The 17,770-nt window shown below is 38.8% G+C and overlaps 1 protein-coding gene across 18 annotated transcripts in view; it reads right to left on the bottom strand.

Annotated features, from left to right (window-relative positions):
- The window catches only part of ERBB4 (erb-b2 receptor tyrosine kinase 4), a 581,012-nt gene that overhangs the window by 138,990 nt on the left and 424,252 nt on the right, over positions 1–17,770 (bottom strand). For 17 of the 18 annotated variants that reach the window (XM_083841514.1, XM_083841527.1, XM_083841529.1 and 14 more), the window contains 4 exons: positions 12,460–12,592; positions 9,925–10,018; positions 8,229–8,383; positions 2,126–2,200 (listed from right to left, as the gene is read on the bottom strand). In XM_083841514.1, coding sequence (XP_083697640.1) covers positions 2,126–2,200; positions 8,229–8,383; positions 9,925–10,018; positions 12,460–12,592 — 457 coding nt within the window. Of the gene's footprint in view, positions 1–2,125; positions 2,201–2,320; positions 2,366–8,228; positions 8,384–9,924; positions 10,019–12,459; positions 12,593–17,770 lie in introns of all 18 variants that reach the window. The other variant, XM_083841526.1, reaches the window with a different exon arrangement.

Here is a 17,770-nt window from a genome sequence, read left to right as displayed (position 1 = left end):
GAGGTCCCACAACTTTTAAAGGGTCCCAAAGAACGTTCCATTTAAGTAGAACATATCCGTTTATGATTTACATCCCTTCAGTCATAATAAAAGGTATCACTTTTGCCAATGCAGTTTTGCCCATTTTCAGCCCAATCACAATGAACCATTTTCACCAAAAAAATGTAAAATTTTACAGATCTAATAAATACAGAAGCATTAAAGCCCTAAAACCTCCTTCATTGTTTTGAAAGGGAAAAATGCACACATACTAACATTTAATCACATTTACAGTGAACTAGTTTTCCTAAAATAAATTCAGCAAAGTCAAAACAAACGAAATCCATGAGATTTAAATGCCCATTTGAGGGTCCCTCCCTTCTCATACTGAATCAAGCAGGAAATGCTTTGCTTGAGCAGAGTAAAACATTTGTTTTACTTCCACCTACTGAATCATTTGCTTTCCTATCTAGACAGTAGATTCAAGACAAAAAACAGAATTTGCACAATGTAAAATGCAAAACAAACACTGCCTGTTAACACATGGCTTCAGCCTGAAACCTTATAGTCAACACTTTCTTTAGTGTTGTGATATCGCATCCAAGGTCCCAGGGGCCAATGTAACATCCACTGTGATTAACAGGAGTCTTTCCCTTAACTTCAGTGATTGCTTGCGGCACCCACAAAGACTTCACTGCTACCTGACCATTTTCAGAACAAAGTTCTGAAGCTGTACCACAGGAATTAAACAGTGAATAAGGTCTCACTAGCTTGTGGGCTAACAGAAGAAGCTAGAGCGAGCAGACCATAACACTAAGTTACAAAAAAATGTTGTCTTCCTAGTATTAAGCCCTTAATATTCCTTCAAAAACTGATTGAAGTCGAATTGATGAAATACGTGTTGTTTTTAAATTGATTACTAAAGTAATGAATGTCAGCATGGTCCTCATTCCCTATAGTCCGATACGCCCCTTAAACTTATACAATTAATAATACATTTTCTATATTTGTGCTTTGAGTAAAGTTGACAAAGTGAAGACGTTTAAAACTGATAGCAGGTTTTTAGTAACTCATACTCATTGAGTACATCTGAAAATGAGTCCCCCACAGAAGTATCTCGAACTAGACACCCCATAACAGAACGATTAAAAAAATACCATAATAGGAAAAAAAAAAAACCTTATTCTTCTTCCATTGCCTAATCATTGGTCTAAGAATTAAGTCAGAACTGATACCCATTTAGTTACACAGGTATACCACCTGATAGCATTTAGATTGTTTTTCAAGGCTAAACATGTTCTCCCTCAACAGCTAGAAAACAGGTATCTTCACGTTAGGTATGAAACTAGAAAGGAAAAGTAACTTTAAAATCTTTTCTTAAAGAAAATAAAAACAAAATAAAATGCTCAATGAGATGAAGCTGACTGGAAGGATATATTTCTTATCTAATCCTAACTCATGACAGTAACCCCAAAGCCTGGAAGTCATACTACCCAGTTTGATTTTAAAAATTAACAAACTCAATGGCAATGAATGGCCTTCACAAAAATGAATGTGGAATATAACTGCAGTGCTTTGGGATTCCTCTTGCATTAATTTGATTTGATCATCATTACTGGAAAACAAAATTGCTGCAAGGACAGGTTTTTTTTTTATATATATATAACAGAAAATTGAAAAAAAAATCAAGACAGATAAATCGAGGGAGAAATTAAGTTTTGCTTAAACATTTATTCCCCCCCCCCCCCCCCCAGGAAAGTATGGAAGAAAAAGCTCTGTTAAGTTCTGTCTTTAAAAAATGCCAAACAGAAAAAAAAAAAATCAACTTTAACCAGAGGTTTTCACTATGTTTAACTTCTAGTAAAATTTCATCAAGAAACATGTATTTCTGCTTAAAATTCCAGAATTGGACTGTTTTTGTTTTAACCTCAGGAAAAAAAAAAAAACATGCTAAGATAAACATGTAAGATATTCAATTGGCTTTCAAATAGAGAAGCAAATTTGGATGTTCAGAGGCATAAATTACTTAAGAACACATTATATTCTTCCCATATTCCACATTTCTGAACAAACTGGATAGTATAACGTTCCTATGGTAACTAGGGAAGGACCTAGTGTACAAAAATGGAGAAGTGGTGGATGTTACCTAGCATGTTGTGGTAAAGTGGACTGTCGTGTCCATGGATAGTAAATGCAGTCATGACTAGCGGGACCTCTACACCTGCAGGCAATTACAGAACAAAAGACGTCATTTGCCATTCACAAGGACATGCACACGCATGCGCCCTTGTCCACACGTGGAAGATGGAAGACACACAGGGAACGATCACTCAGCAAGTACCTATCCATCAGGCCGACGCAGTCTTCAATACGTGGACCTATGCACCTGCAGCAAATCCAAATTGAGAACAAGGAGAGAAAGAGAAAAAAAAAATTGTTATTTGCAGATCCAAGGAAGCAGGAATCCCCTTTGTGCCACATTCTTAATTATAATTCTCAAGACATACCCAACTCACTACTAAATTATAGCTTGTGACAAAAACAAGCTTGTGATGGGAACAACAATAGCAACGTAAACAGTATTCCAAGGTTGGACAAATCTTGGCTCAAACAATACTTAATGTAGGTTTCACCTGCGTACGTGGGCGGCCTGACAATAGAGTTGCTTTTTCTGGACGTTTTTTGAATCATCAAACCATTGATTACTGCACGGAAGCAGTTGATTCGCAAAACGAGACCTCTGAGAGCAAAATGCAAAACTTTTTCTTTTTTTCCTTCTTTCTGTAATTGATGCAACTGTTCATTCTGTTCTAAGTTTCCAGCTAGGGCATATATTTTGGAAGCTGACTGTACTCATCAAGGAAGCTGAAGATTCACATAAAAAAAAAAAATCAGAGCAAAACGCTGTTTGCTGATTCAGGCACTTCATTCTGCTGTCTGTAGATGCTGCCGGAAGTCCTCCACCTGCAAATTCAGCAGGTGCTCACCAAAGGCAATGGAATTACAGGGAATCACTTTATGCAGCAGCAATGAAGCACAGCCATGGGGAAAAGAGCCTGTGTGCAAAACACAGGTATTCAGGTATTCGTGGACTTTCCATGCTCTCATGAAGAGTAGTAATTGAAATGGTGTACTAGGCCCCCTCTGCATTCACAGAGAAAGCCAATTATACCTTTCACACAGCAGTTAAGATTATCAAAGACAGATGAAATTAAGCTTTCAGGGTCTGAGACAAACTGACACCCTTTAGTGCTGAATGTCCAGCCAGTCCCCCCTTATCCATAGCAAGCATCTAGCCCTCACAATTTTAAGGAAAACAAACCACTAATTTTAACTCTTTAACAAGATCTTGGGACCATGTTATTAACAAGCCCCTCAGCTGCAAGGCTATTGATGCGTCAGATAACCTGTTCCTGTGGCAGATGGATACTCCCTTCAGTTGAGGCATTTTAAATTTAAGGTATAATCCCAAATTCTTTTTTAAAGTCTCCTGCTTCCAGTTTGGCTTTGATAAAGGGAGATGTCAGAATTTCTAAGAGTTCAAATATGCTCCCAAGAGATCGCCATTCCACTTCACCATCACTTGCCACTCATCAGTTTTTGCTGCATTTAAATTAAGCTATCACTCTGCCCTTACAACACAAATTCAGCAGATTCAGTTTCACCGTCTTCCTGCTCCCATCTGCTCACCAGGGAGAGCAGAACAGTGAACCTTACCTCGTTTGTTTACTTGAATCTTTATTTTTACATAAAAGCTGTGACATGCAAACAGAGACTTTGTATTTCCTCAATAATGTTTTCCTTCAGCAAATGTGCGAGCAAAATGGATTCGTTAAATACCCAGGTGGCCAGATAATGCATGAAGTGGAAAGGGTAGATTTACAGACAGTTCAAAAACTTAGAACTCTTGACAGATATATTTTTTTTTGAAATTTCAGCTGTCCTGGGCTTTACAAGTCTGAATTCACTCTCAGACATGCCCAGCATTCTTCCTTTATGGCATTCTCAGCAATTTGCAGAAAACCAGTTCAGTAATGAAGGAGGCTGAAAAAGTTGTTCAAGATCTTCCATTTCCTAGCATGTCAAGAGAAGCTGAATTTAGACTCTTGCTATAAATAAAAAGAAGGTCCTTTTCAGATTAGAGGTCGGAGAGCCCATTACTAGTTCAGATAAGTGGCAGACATAAAGAGCCTATTGTCTTGAAGTCATTTCACATCTGCACATTTACTCTCAGACTTTTGGAGAATAGGACCTTGAATCCAGAAGAGGAGAGGTGTTTGGACCTCGCCCACCCAAACCTGAAATATCACTGATTTTTATTTAAACCTGTAATCGTCTTCAGTGGATTTCTCAAACAGAAAAACTCTGTCTAGGTGCAATGTCCGTTACTCCTAGTAATGGTGAATAGCTACATACTCTATTCTGGCTGTCCTGATTTAAATGCAGTAAATACGATGTGAGTAATGGCAGCAGACACTTAGTTCTATTAACAAGTTAATTTTCACCATGAAGTCATCAGTTATTTTTCCTCTGGAAATAATTTCCTTGGTGTCAGGCTTTTTGACACATGGAAGTACAAGTGTGACACAATCATGCATCACACTGGAACTCCACTGACCCCCAGGCTTCCTCCTTCTGCTTGGAGTCTGGATGGTATGTTTATTTTCCAAGTTCTCTCTGTAAAATGAACTGGTTAATTGATATGTTACAATTTATTAATGACATATTCAGTACCTTACAATAGTCCAATACAGCTTATAAGACAGTTACACTTGGAGCTCACCTTACGTTTACAAAATCATTTTCTGAAAGAAAAATTGTTAAAATGGTTTTGAAAATTAGAATAACAATCATTTTCTCCTGAAATAACCTTTTTTCTCTCCAACTTTCATAAGTATTGTCAGTTTTCCTTAACTTTGAGGTAGGGTCTTAACTTTTCTCAGATCTGGAGTAGCAAAGCCATTTTTAGTCAGATGAATTCTCAAAAATCCTTGTTATTGAAAACAAACAAAATTGATTATGAGATAATATAAATGGATTAACTCTGGACAGAAGAAAACCTTAGTTATGGCAATGACCTGCTCATCCAACTATTGCTATGGATAAAGCCAGATGAATCAAAACCATGGATTTATTTAGGTAACAGGGAGTAAGTATATGCTGACAGTGATAGTAAGGAAGTTGAACGGGGGCTGGGGAGAGGGAGAGAATTTTCATCAACAAAATAGTAACAGTGCCTTAGCTAGAATTTGTTGCCATTGAATTTGCACTATGGTGCCAACTGGAATTCAAAACGCCTTTGGGGCAAGACAGTCCTTGTGCCTTCAGATCCCTTCCGGACCGTTCATATGTTGACTGAAGCTCCCATGACTTCTCTAGTTTTGGCTTAGAGGGATAATAAACTCTTGGTGAACAGTAATACCTTTCCTTCCAAAAAAAGAGCAAGAAAATATCTGATGAGAGGAGGTGTCCAGTGAAATCTCCTGTTTGTGTCTTGCCCAGGGAGGAAGCAGACTGTCAGATGCTATTATATAATTAGTATTTTATTTCTGTGAAAGCATTCCATTTTGGCTAGCTCAGCAAGGAAAAGTGCCAAATGCTTTCTGACTCTCTTGAATTAAATGGGATAGCTGTCCTACGGGCCTCAGATCTGCTCCAAACTGGCTTCAGAGTAGCTGATGTTTATCATGGGAATGCAAAGCCAAAAAAGCAAAGTTGATGCATCCAAGGAAGTCACTCCTCGATAGTTTTCTTAGTCAATGTAAGATCATTAACAGGACTGCATAATGACACGCCTATTAACAGGAGCAGTCATTATACTTGAATAAAGGAGAACAGTGTTATCTAATTCCATGCTCTAGTGAGCGATCGTCTGCAAGTACTGCTACAAAACTGTGCCAAAATGCTCACAGAAAACACAAAGGTGGGACAGGTATCTTCCCCTATGACAGCAACAGCTGGAGATGATAAAAAAAACCTTATGGGAATTAACTATGCATTTTAGCGAAGACCCTGATTCACAGAGCAGCACTGCAGGACTTAGACAGCGCCTCACTGGCAGCAGTGCTCTGCAGCAGCTCAAGACTTTTTGACAAGTACCTAAGCTGTACTGCTAGGGCACTGGTTTTATTCCAGCAATTGGTCTGACAGAGGAGAACACACACAGTAGATGAAGTAAATTTAAGGTTTCTCTGTACCATTCAGTTGTGAGTCAAATATCAAGGTATGTTCCCTCCACAACCTGTTTCACTGAAGAATCCTGATTGAGGGGAACTTTAATATTAATTTCTAAAGGAGGATATGAAACTAGAGAATGCAGCATTTCAGGAGAGACTGATTTCCTTTTTCTCTGTGGGCACATTCAGTCCCTGACAAACCTGGCAAGAAGATGGAAAACCCATAAACCCCAAACATCTGGGGCAATCGTTAACAGATTAACATAATCACATGCCAGAAAGTCTTTAGAAATACTGGAAGAGATTATCTATGCTTATCCAGACTGGGGCATGCGTGTGTTGTTTTCATGAGGGGTAACAAAACACCTAAGAACAGACCCATCAACCTTTTAGTAAAGAGGATGAGGATTTCTGTGAGGAATAGTATGTGACTCATAGTAAAGGTAGAGCTCTTCATCTAGGAGATAACTACATTTTTGCATATGTAACCCAGGAGAAATCTTTGGCCCTATTACCAGCGTATCTCTGTCATTTCTCTGGGGATTGGCATACTAAGCTAAATGAGACATTCTTTCACCTATCAGCTGGACCAGACTTCTGCACAAAGTAAAGAAGGGAAAACAAAGTTCAAGTATTATACGATATCAGAGCTTAGCATAAAGGAACCCTATGAACTAGAATGTCAGATTTCCACCAGAATGTGTATAAACCTCACTTCTTGATCCCATTCTATCCAGTGAGACAAAACCAACCACTTGCACAATATTGATGCATATAAAGAAGCGATAAGGAATGGAAAACTTTCTGCTCCCCTCCTGGTCTCCAGGAAACACAGCTACTCCTGGACAATTAATTACAGTTAGATCTCCCCAGAAAAGGGGATGGAACGGGAAGAACGGTCACATCCTACTCTTCTGAGAGGCCAGCAAAACTGCAAGGTGCTTCTTATGCAGGGCAGACAGTAAATCTGTCAACCATAGATGGGCCTGTCAGACTCCCTCAGAACTGGCATTTCCACCACCTCTTAAAGCCAGGAACAGAGCTCCTGAAGTGAGCTCATCTTTTCAAATAGTTTCTTCTTACACTCTTCTACAGTAGCAGCATTTCCTTCTATTGCGTAACTGATTTAAAGGGTCTGAGGGGAAGACAAATGTGTAACAGATCCTGGCTGTGTCTTTGCTATCTCACTTTCATTTCCCTAATGGCTCTATTGTAATTAGATTTGCAAAACCAGCAAAAGGTCTCATTTTGAATGGCAACAGCTGTTGACATCAAGATTACATTGAATAATTTACTGGTTTAATTTTAGCTGCTAAACAGTAAGAGCCTCTTGTGGAAGATTATTTCACTGGTTGAAGTTTTCTCTTTCCCCCCTGGCTGCCTCTTGCTTTCTTTGTATGCTGGACACCACTAACCATCTCATCAAAAAGACACTTCTAACTGATGCAGCCCATGCAAAACAACAGTTATGTATTCGACTACTGTTATTTTGTTACACGTTCTTAATTCTGGCTCAGATACGTGGTCTATATATTTCCAAATGTAAAAAAGTGATCGTGGAGATACTTAGGACTTGAGAAATTGATCATCAGATTCAGGTTTCCGACAAACCCATTTCATCAGTCCTCCTATGAAAAAAGGTGACACTAACATTTCAGTCTCATGGAAGAGCTGCAGGGTTATTTCAGAAATACCAAAGAACTGAAATGAAAATTCCATATACAAATAAATACTAAAAATAAAGTCATTGTACATGTCTACACTTAGGTGCAAATGGAAGCATTCGTTACAAAGCAGAGCTAGCTGGTAGGAAAGCTAATTGTGCATTGCTTTAAAAAAAAAAAAAGTTCTGTGTGGTTTTCCAGAGAGGTGTAAACTTATTTTCTGATAAGCTGCTGGACTTTTATGACTGAAATCTGAATGTCATGAGAAATCCTGGAAAACAAGCTACATATACTGCTGTACGCACTCCATTTTCAGGAGTGGAACAAGTGCTTTAACAAGCCAAACTGTAGCTAAATCAGTGGTCTACAAACAGTGAATAGAATGGCTCACTTCAGAGTTTGTACTTACCCTTGGGTGCAGTTTGGATGACATGGATGGCACTCACGATCCTCATCGGCATATTTGAAAATGAAACTGTTTGCCCCCTGTAAGCCATCAGGACATTTCTCTACACAGTTTGGACCATCCTTAAAATGGAAACACTTTGTGCAGTGGTCAGGTCCCTGGAGAACATGGAAGAAATGCAGCACACACTCAAGTTACTCTGTCTTCTCCTGCTGCACTAGAATTGCAGATCTTAGCATGACAGCACACTCAGCAGTAACTGCAGTAGCATTTCTTTCCCCATGAACAGCGAGTTACCTGCATGGCCCCAGTCACTGTTCGGGAGCAACATGCGTAAATCCTGGCAGTTCTGGGCAGAAACTTATTCTGTAAAGCTTAAGACTTAAATTCTAGCTTCTGAACAGGTTTCTCTATATTACTGGTGTGCTTAACACAACAAACTTCATGCCCACTTTAAATCTACATGAGAAAAATTTCCTGCAACACTAATCAATACTGAACAGTGCTTGCAAAGCAAGTGCAATGGTCTTTCAGTGGGATACGCTACCTCTGCGACACAGAATTATTCTCCAAACTGCATTCTCCCTGCAGTATCTAGTCACAACAATGCTGAAGGACTACAAGGTCTCCTTCTTAACACATACATAGACTGGACTGTTAAAAGCTATAAACTGAGGCTCTTGGAACAATGTAAACTGAACATTTTAAGCCAGTGGAACAAAACAAATCTGGTGTTCAGTTTGGGCACTGGTTTATGATTTTACATCCAGGAGTCCCGCTACAAATCCAAATTCCCCTCGTTGGCTGAAAACTTGCAATGTTAGGTTCTTGCTTTGTAGTATCAGAAAGCACAGTAGTGCAACAAAAATGATGATGAGAATAATTAGCAGTGTAATGCCATTGTTTTGTTTATAATCAGTAGGTTAAGTCATAGAAACAAAGAAATAAGCTACAGGTTAAATTTTCTCAGTGATGAAGAGCCTAAAATACAACTCCTCACTATCCTGCATGCTTCTTTCAATCTTTGCAATATACAGAAGACCAAAAGAAAGGAACGATTTTTGTCTAAAAAAAGAGCAATAGTCCTTGAAACGGGACTCGCTGGACATATAAAGGTGACAGCTGCAGTTAACATTCATTTTAGGATGCACACAAAAAAAAAGCTGTATCAAAACAACGCCAAAGACTGGCCTATGTAGAAAAAAAAACAGGTCGCTCAAGCTTTCCAAGAGATTGTGACAAATTCCCACACTTTTTCTGAAAAAAGTCAACTGAAATTACAGTAAACAGCACAGAATTGAATATAATGAATAAAAACAGTGATAAAAGAGGACACTCAAATTGCAACTGAATACCTTCTGTCATTTAAAGACCTGATGAATCTACACAGCTAAGGCATTAAGACAACTCATGAAAGAAAAGGGCACGCATTTTTTAAGCCATCTTAAGGAGACTAATCCAAGGGAGTTTACTCCTAGCATCTGTTTAACGTGCAGAATTCCATCCCACACGGAGAGTGTGTGTGTATATATATATATATATATTATGTATATATATATATATACACACACACACTTGTTTTTTCTTTTGTTAACATAGGTTTTCAACAGTCACTCTAAATTCTCCAAGCAAAAAATGCCTGTGCTTTAGCACACTCTAACAACCAGCTAGCCCACAACACACCAAAGGTTGCTCTTACCGGCCCATAGCACGTGATCATGTTGTCTTCCATCTTTTCACACTGGGGATCACACTCGACACAGACAGATCCATTTGCAAACTCACGAAATTCCCTAGAAAAATATTTTGCAGGCAGGTTAGGAGAAAACAGAAGTGAGACTGAAACTGAACTAAAATGGCTGCCTCTTCACCTGGTGGAAACCAGCTTCACTAATGCCAGTGGACTACACCAGCTGAGATCACTTCTAATTGCATTTTGCTCCTTTACAACAGCTGAAAGTTGGGCACCATCAGCAACATCACTCACAGGCAGGTGAAACAGTGGACATCTTGTTTACCAGTATCAAACCTCAGTGTTTTTCTCCTTTTCCCTCAAGAAATAAGATCCTCATTCACACTAGTGAATGTAGTAGATGAAGTAACTCATTTCTCTGTTTTTATTTAAGGCTCAGGAAGACATTCGTTACATGTAAGACATCGCTACCAGACAGGAAAACATTAGGAAGTGCATCAATCATGGTGCTCTTTATATTCTTTTAGTTAAGTCTCTGCAAACACTCACACTTCAAAGCCTTTCTCCAAAAAGCTCATAACTTTATTTTCATAAACAACAATTCTAGACTGAGGTCTGAATCTATAAAGTGTCAAAACAAATACTTTTGCTTATTTATTTCATGTATTCACACACAGCTATCAGCTAAGGGATCTTTTTTCACCCTTTTTAAAATTATTATTAACCACTTATAAGGGGGGAAAGAAAAGGTACTGATAATAGTTGGATAGGGATTTCTTCCATCAAACATCAGGTGTCTCAATTCAGTTGCTAGCTGTCTTTTACAAAAAGCTCCAGCACCTTCTCAACGCTATTCACCTCACCTTACTCTAGACCGAAACAAAGCAACACCTGAGAGGTAGCCTCCCTCCCCACTAACCACAGAGAAAACCTACGTGATAAGCTCAGACTGGACACCTAAGCTTTGCAGATGGATCCCATCTTGTTGCATTATCCATTTATAACATTTGCATTAATTAAAGGTGTGCTGCCCACTCATGCCTATGGGCTGCACTAATATTAAAGGGTGAAGGTCTTTGTGCTTTGTTTATTGATGCCCTTCCTCTGCCCCTCTACAACCATCAGGATCTACTGCAACAATACAGCTAAGGAAAACCTCACTTGACCATTCCGATTAAGCTCATCCTTCTCTAGCTTTGGAGACAGAGCTTTCCTGTCGAGGACTTAAAGAAGTCAAATACATTCGACCCTACCCTGAAATACTGTTGTTACCCTGCAAGATGAACATGCAGAGCTCTCAATCAAACAAAAATACTTCTCCCCAAGCCCAGGTCACACATCTCATATTTACTGAGGAGCTGAGCCTGTGTGAAGTGCAAATACCACTCCCTAATCAATACAGTTCAGAACATCCCAACTAAAGGGCTGGTTAAGCCATCCAAGCACAGAGCCTCCTTGCAATCTTACCGAGACAGGCACCATAGCAGGACCAGCCACGAACTGCCCCAGGATTTGTGCTCAAATATGTTCTGGTGCATATAATACACTTGTGATCTGCAACTTTTTTTTTTTTTTAAGCATATAAAATGGTATTCTGTCAATGTTTTTTGCATGTCTTGTCCAGATAGAAAAGTTTAGATTATTTTCGGAAATAATCTAAGCAGGTATTTACAGGAGTTCATTTAAATACTCTCCCCATAACAGTTCCATGAGTTGGCATCCAAGGCAGGAAAAGAAAGAAACCATGCAGTGATGATATTTTCAATTAGCACCTTGAAGGAAAAGATGTAATTACAATAATTTGTCTCTTTTTTATTTATCTTTATTATAAAAGAAATGCTAGGGACCTTGCTATACTATTATACAGGTAGTGAAATTCTACCTGCTTCCCTCCACAAACTAATTATGAATTTCTTTTGCTGCAAGTCACACAAACAGCTTAGCTCTACTTCCCTGTCATAAGGCAGTCTGCCAGCTTTGTCTGTGCAGCAGGTAGACTATCCACCTTTCGGAAAAGATGGTGCACGTGCACAAATGGGAGAAAAAAAAGGAGAACTCATTTTGGTTGTATTATTGCTATTTCTGTGTAGCATACTGAATGTTTCATTAAAAAAAAAAGTTGTCCTACTTTGGGGTCCTTACTCAGAGTTTCCCTACTACATGCCTAAATCTAACTCATCTGAAAGAACATAACCATATATTTTTCTTAATAGGGGTGTCAATATTCAAGTAGGGCTAAATGTTTTATGTCTTCATCTAAATCAAATTGTTCACATTATCAGGAGTGTAATAGGTGTAACAAACTAATGTTGTATGAGAACTTCAGCAAGCACAATACTAGATAAATCCTTCTACACAAGTTCACATTATGAAATACTTAAAACTTATCCCATAGTATATTTCACTCAAAAGCAGTGATACTGGCAGTGGAACAGATACTGCTTATCGTACAAACAAGTTAACTTACACATTGGAATCCTGAACAATGTAATCAAGCAGCTTTAGGGAAAAGTGCAAGGGAAATAAAAGGAAATACCTTACCCATCATACAGGTTACATGACTCTATGCAGGTCCTTCCCCTGATGAAGCGCTTGCAGGAGAGGCACTGGTCTGGCCCTGGTCCCCAGCAGCCATCACTTGAGCATAACTCATTACACACCATCCCATCGGCAGCTGCAGAGAGAGAGGATACTGCCATTAAATTATATAGTCCTCTAAAATCCAAGAGACATTTCATCCACCATTCAAAAAACCAAGATATTCCCATCAGAAACATATGACAGCAAAATCCCTCATAAACGAAGACCCAACTCTTCCTGTGCACAGTATAAGCCAGTGCACACAGTACACAGATGTGCTGCAAAATTCCACTTGCATTCTGACTGTGTTTGCGGAGGGTAAAAAGCCTCCAACTTCAACAGCCTTGAAGATGTTACTAAATTTCAGTCTCTGAAAAAGAAACACTTCCTCCAACTGCATCACTGTTCCTCCAGAGCAACGATCATTCTTTTGCCCCGATGAACAGTCTTCTCAAATCAAGCCTGGAGTAAAATTAGCAGAACTATTCAGCACTGAACCCTTCCAATAAAGGAGCAATGATGGGTCGAAACCACTGTTACTAAAATGACCATTCTAACTCAAGCTGTCTGCTGACAATCCATCAGAAAATGAGTTTTCATTGTTTGAGGGATGCTCTTTTGCAATTTTAGAAATGATTCTAGAAAGAAGGCTGAGGGACACATGGATGTATATCACAGAAAAATAGTGATGACTTCAGTAATGAGAAGTCATGCCTCACAAACAGAAAACTGTTGCTCTCTGAAGCAGTCATATAGGCAAGAAGACCTGCTTAATATAGAGTGGTAAATGTGAACTGATGCAGATGGGAAGAAGGAAAAAAAAAAAAGCTATTTTCCATACAAGAATTTAGGATTAATATCAATAGTGCTATGAAACACCAATTTGATATGCCATGCTCAGAAAAGCATACCCAATGTTCACAATTTCTAGAAACAGGATAGAGGGAAAAAAACAGAAGTTAACATCTTACCACTACAGAAACCTGCTGTGTATCTACAGTCTGAGTACTACACCCAGTTATGGTTCATTCCTTTGAGAAAGGATAAAGTGAGAAAAAGAGTGCTGCAGGGTTGATCAGAACTAAGGAATAAACAGACTAGTAGCCCTAAACACAGATGAGGAAAGACATAATAAAGCCCTATGAAAATGTGAACAAGAAGAAGATAGGCACAAAACAATTGTCCACTGCTTCTTCCAAGTCCCTCAGGTGTATTCAAAAAGACAGGAATCCAATAGGGTTCAAAACGGAGATTTTTCTTACTACCAAGTATAGATCAGGCTGCAGAATTCCCTGACACAGGACACGGTAAATGCCAAAGACTTGCAAGATTTGAAAAGTCAATTATCCAAGTCCACAGAAAAGCTGTTAAACTAAAATATAAAGCACTACAGCTGAACCAAGAACTCCCTGAAATTAAGTTTATGGATGGTGGGGAAGAAGTTGAAGTATCACTATTAATTGTGTCTTTTAAAATTCTTTAGTGTAAAAGCACCTGAATAGGCAAAGAGCTTTTTATATTAAACACACACAAAAAAAAAACACACAAAAAAATTGTCCCTGTCTCAAAACCAAAATTTAGCTTAAATAAACAGAATGAATGAAGGGTGAGGGAAAGGTGGTTTCAAACAGAATTGTGTGGTTATATAAAAAATTCACTTTGTAAATGAAAGACTGAGAAAATGAGCAAACAGCAAAAGCAAAACCCTCTCTCTCTCCAGAATTTGGACGTCCATTTAGCAAAACAGTAGCATGTGGAAGTGTAGACATCATAATTTGACTTCACTCTTTCATGAGGAAGCATTCTATGCAAGTAGCTTATATACTAGATTCAGTAGATTAAAGATATAAAAATCTCCTAAACATCAAAGATGGCAAATATACATACACCTATAAATCAGCAACTACATACACACAGCACACCTTTGCAGAGGAGCAGTAGCATAACCAAGAGCAATTTCTCTCACAAAACACAGATAGCCCTCCGTCACCTTTTATTCAATAAAAAGACAGTCTTTTTGTACAGTGTTTTTCTACACTTCTTCCAGTACAGCAGCACACCTGGGTGACTGGAAAAAAAAAAAAAAGCCTTATTTTCATTTCAAAATACCTGATGGTCTTGTCTCCACTGTGTCAAGGCTGGAATAGGGCAGGTAAGTAGTAGTTGGCCATGCAGTCTACCTTAACAATTAAAGGGTACACTGAGTTTTATTACCTGAGAGACACTAAGTCCTTATAAATCGTTAAAGAAACAGCAGAAGATGCTTTCTACACTCTGCAGCATGTTTTCACCCTGGTTATTCTGTGCTATGGTGTATAAGATACCACATTTGATCCAACTGAATACCTGCCATAGCATCTAACTGTATAGGAGAGCACACTGCTCCTTAATCGCTGTGTTTCATCATGTAGCATTGTTTGATGTTGGCACAAGGTTCATCAAGCCCATCTTTCTTATCTATACAGCACGCCTCTATCTTCTTCTGTTCCTTCCAAGGGAATTCGTATACCTTCTTTTGCCTGCTGAGATGCAAGAAGTTGCACCTCAACTTCACCGGCAGGATGCTCTCTTTTGATATGCATTGCTTGCCCTGTTGCTCACTGTCACCCTGCTTCTGACCACTGAATTTATTGGAAAGCACTTCTTAGGAAGAAACACACAACAACTGTATGTGTGGCACATGTAAATGTTTCTCCCTGGCTGCAGGTAGCAAGTAGGCAAGAGGACTGAAGAGGACTGAAGCATCTTCCTTATTTCCTTTCATCTTGCAGTTGGGTATTTGCTTTATGGAGATTGAGAATGCCAGCTCCTCTCTTCTTTTTCTTCCCTGAACGCGTTCATAGTTCGGTGCCAAAAATGACATCTCGTCTTCACTTTGTAGAAAGAAGTATAGGAACCCAAAGATTTGTTGCCCTCTGGCCCTTGCAGGCAAACTGACCCACAAAAGAACAGATTCATACCTCCTACTTGTGCAGCACTGCTGTTGACCCTTTGCAGCTCTGCTACACAACATAGTAATTCAGCAGGTAGGTGAACACTGCTACATGGTCACTACAATACCACAAGTAACCTGGGATAAGGTAAGTCTGCACACTCTTGTCTTTTACACACATCCATATACTTGTACATATAAATATCGAGGCTGGGGTGACAAAATACATACCACATTTTCTTAATGACAACAAAAAAGATAATTCTGCACGTTTTCTTGTTGATGTCCTTTTGCATCAAAAGTCAAGTCAGTCACAGCCAAAAAAAAAAATAGCAGTAACTGCAGGTGGTCATTTAATTTCTTTTGGACTGAACTAATTCCTGAAGATGGCAACACAGCAAGAGACCGGAGCTATTTAGCTTTATGCCACTGCATAAAGACATCTCATTCTCTTTGCCTGAAGTCTGCTGTAAATCAGGAGTCATTCTGCTGAAGTCAAAGGAACCAAAGCACACAAAGCCACTGTGAGCATACATGAAAAATGTAGTTTTACAATACTGTCCTAAACCTTTTTTTTTTTTAATTTTTATTTTTTACCAGCATGACAACACTTACAGAAACTAGAAGTCAATAATTCCACTATGCTGCTTCTGACCAAACTTCATAGAAGCTGGAGTTTGGCAAAAGTTTTACATCTGTAAACGCTACATGTAGCCTACATCTCCTTTCTCACCTACTTTTAGACGTTTCAGTCTGATGCTAGCTTTGTACAGTTGGTCCACAGAGGCACTGACTTGGTACTGAAGGCCAGTTTGGGCCTGCTTCATGTTCATTGCCTGCAGAAGCACCCAGCAAAAAGCTTGAGGTGATGCAGCTGGTCATTTCAGGGGAACCCCAGTTATGCCATGGGATTTTGGGCACACTTGAGGCCTCCCTTAGAGCAGACTCCTGGTCTGCCCATCTACCTTGATTTCATACAGGCTGGTGGTGACGTGTGACAGACCCAGACCAGACAAAGAAATGAGCCCTGCCTCACACTGTCTGCCACAAGGACATCTGGGATTACCAGACAGCTTCAGGCTCAATCTACAGGAAAAAAAAAAAAATAAAATGCTGCAATCCAACCCCCACCTGCCCTGAGCCCAGAAACTATCACATTTTGAAATAAGCAAACCTTTTATACAAATAGTCTTATTTTTCTGTCAATGACTGGCTTTAAGTAGTAGTCAGACAACTAAAAAAAAAATTGCTTTAGAGATACCTTTGTTCTCCTTTTTAATCCTAAGAATATTTTAAGTTCTAATACTGTTTTACATACTCTTGCCATCAAAAGGCAGTTTCCTATTTTTCTCAATTTTTTAGTAACCTGAAATCATGCTTTTATTACTAGCCATGTCCTTTTCCCCCCTCGACTATTAGAGTACTCTGAATCAAGAATTTATTTACAAAGTGTTGCACTAAAATATTCCTTGAAATAGCATGGAACTCTATTACAAGATCACTCAAAGTATACTGAGTGAATGTTATGCAAATGAAACGAGAGCTATTCAGTAAAGAAAATCAAGATTATCCTATTGAAATCCAGCCAACAGTACCTGCAGTTTATGAAAAAAGCAACAGCAGAAAATAGTAATTAAAAAACACTATTTCCTTCTGCTTATTTCTAAGTCTTTTAGAAAACTTTTCATAAACAAATCCTGGCAAATAGGGATTTTTTTTTTTTTGGACACCTTATAAAATCCACTATGCTTGTGGATATGCTTTCTTCCTCATCTTTAAGTATATGGATGGTTAAAGAGATGTTTCAATTTTAGATGTATTATTTGGCATTTTCACACACTGAGAAAGTTCTAAAGCTCCAGCTATCACACGGCCATAGGTGCAAGGAAAGAACAATAAAGCTTTTGACAGGAACTCATTTTGATTGGGTGTTTTAGAACAAATGCTCATTCTTTATCAAAGGGGTCACACAGGTTAGAAGTAGAAAGGCTCACTGTTTTTCCCCAAACCAGTTAGAACAGAAGAAAGTCAGCTAAAAAAAGAAGTTATTTGGCTATATACTTAGGGACCTGATCCAAAGCTCCTTGAACTCGACAGAAAAACTCCTGCAGCCTTCAGTTAGTTTTGCATCAAGCCTGGCAGTCAGTGGAATCATTTATTCAAGTTGTTAATTGGTGGCTAAATTGACATAATTCATAACAACCACATTTGTAACAACCTTTGCCTGGAAAGGTTTCTCCACACACTGCAGGTGTCAGCGGAGCTGAAAGCAATTATTTAAATAACTTGGTATAAAAAAACATTTTTTTCTGGATTTATTTTGTGTGCTCTCATATTCAA

This window comes from Anser anser (assembly GCF_964211835.1).
Source record: "Anser anser genome assembly, chromosome: 6".
NCBI classification, from domain to species: Eukaryota; Metazoa; Chordata; class Aves; order Anseriformes; family Anatidae; genus Anser; species Anser anser.
This window is presented reverse-complemented; position numbering and strand designations above follow the sequence as displayed.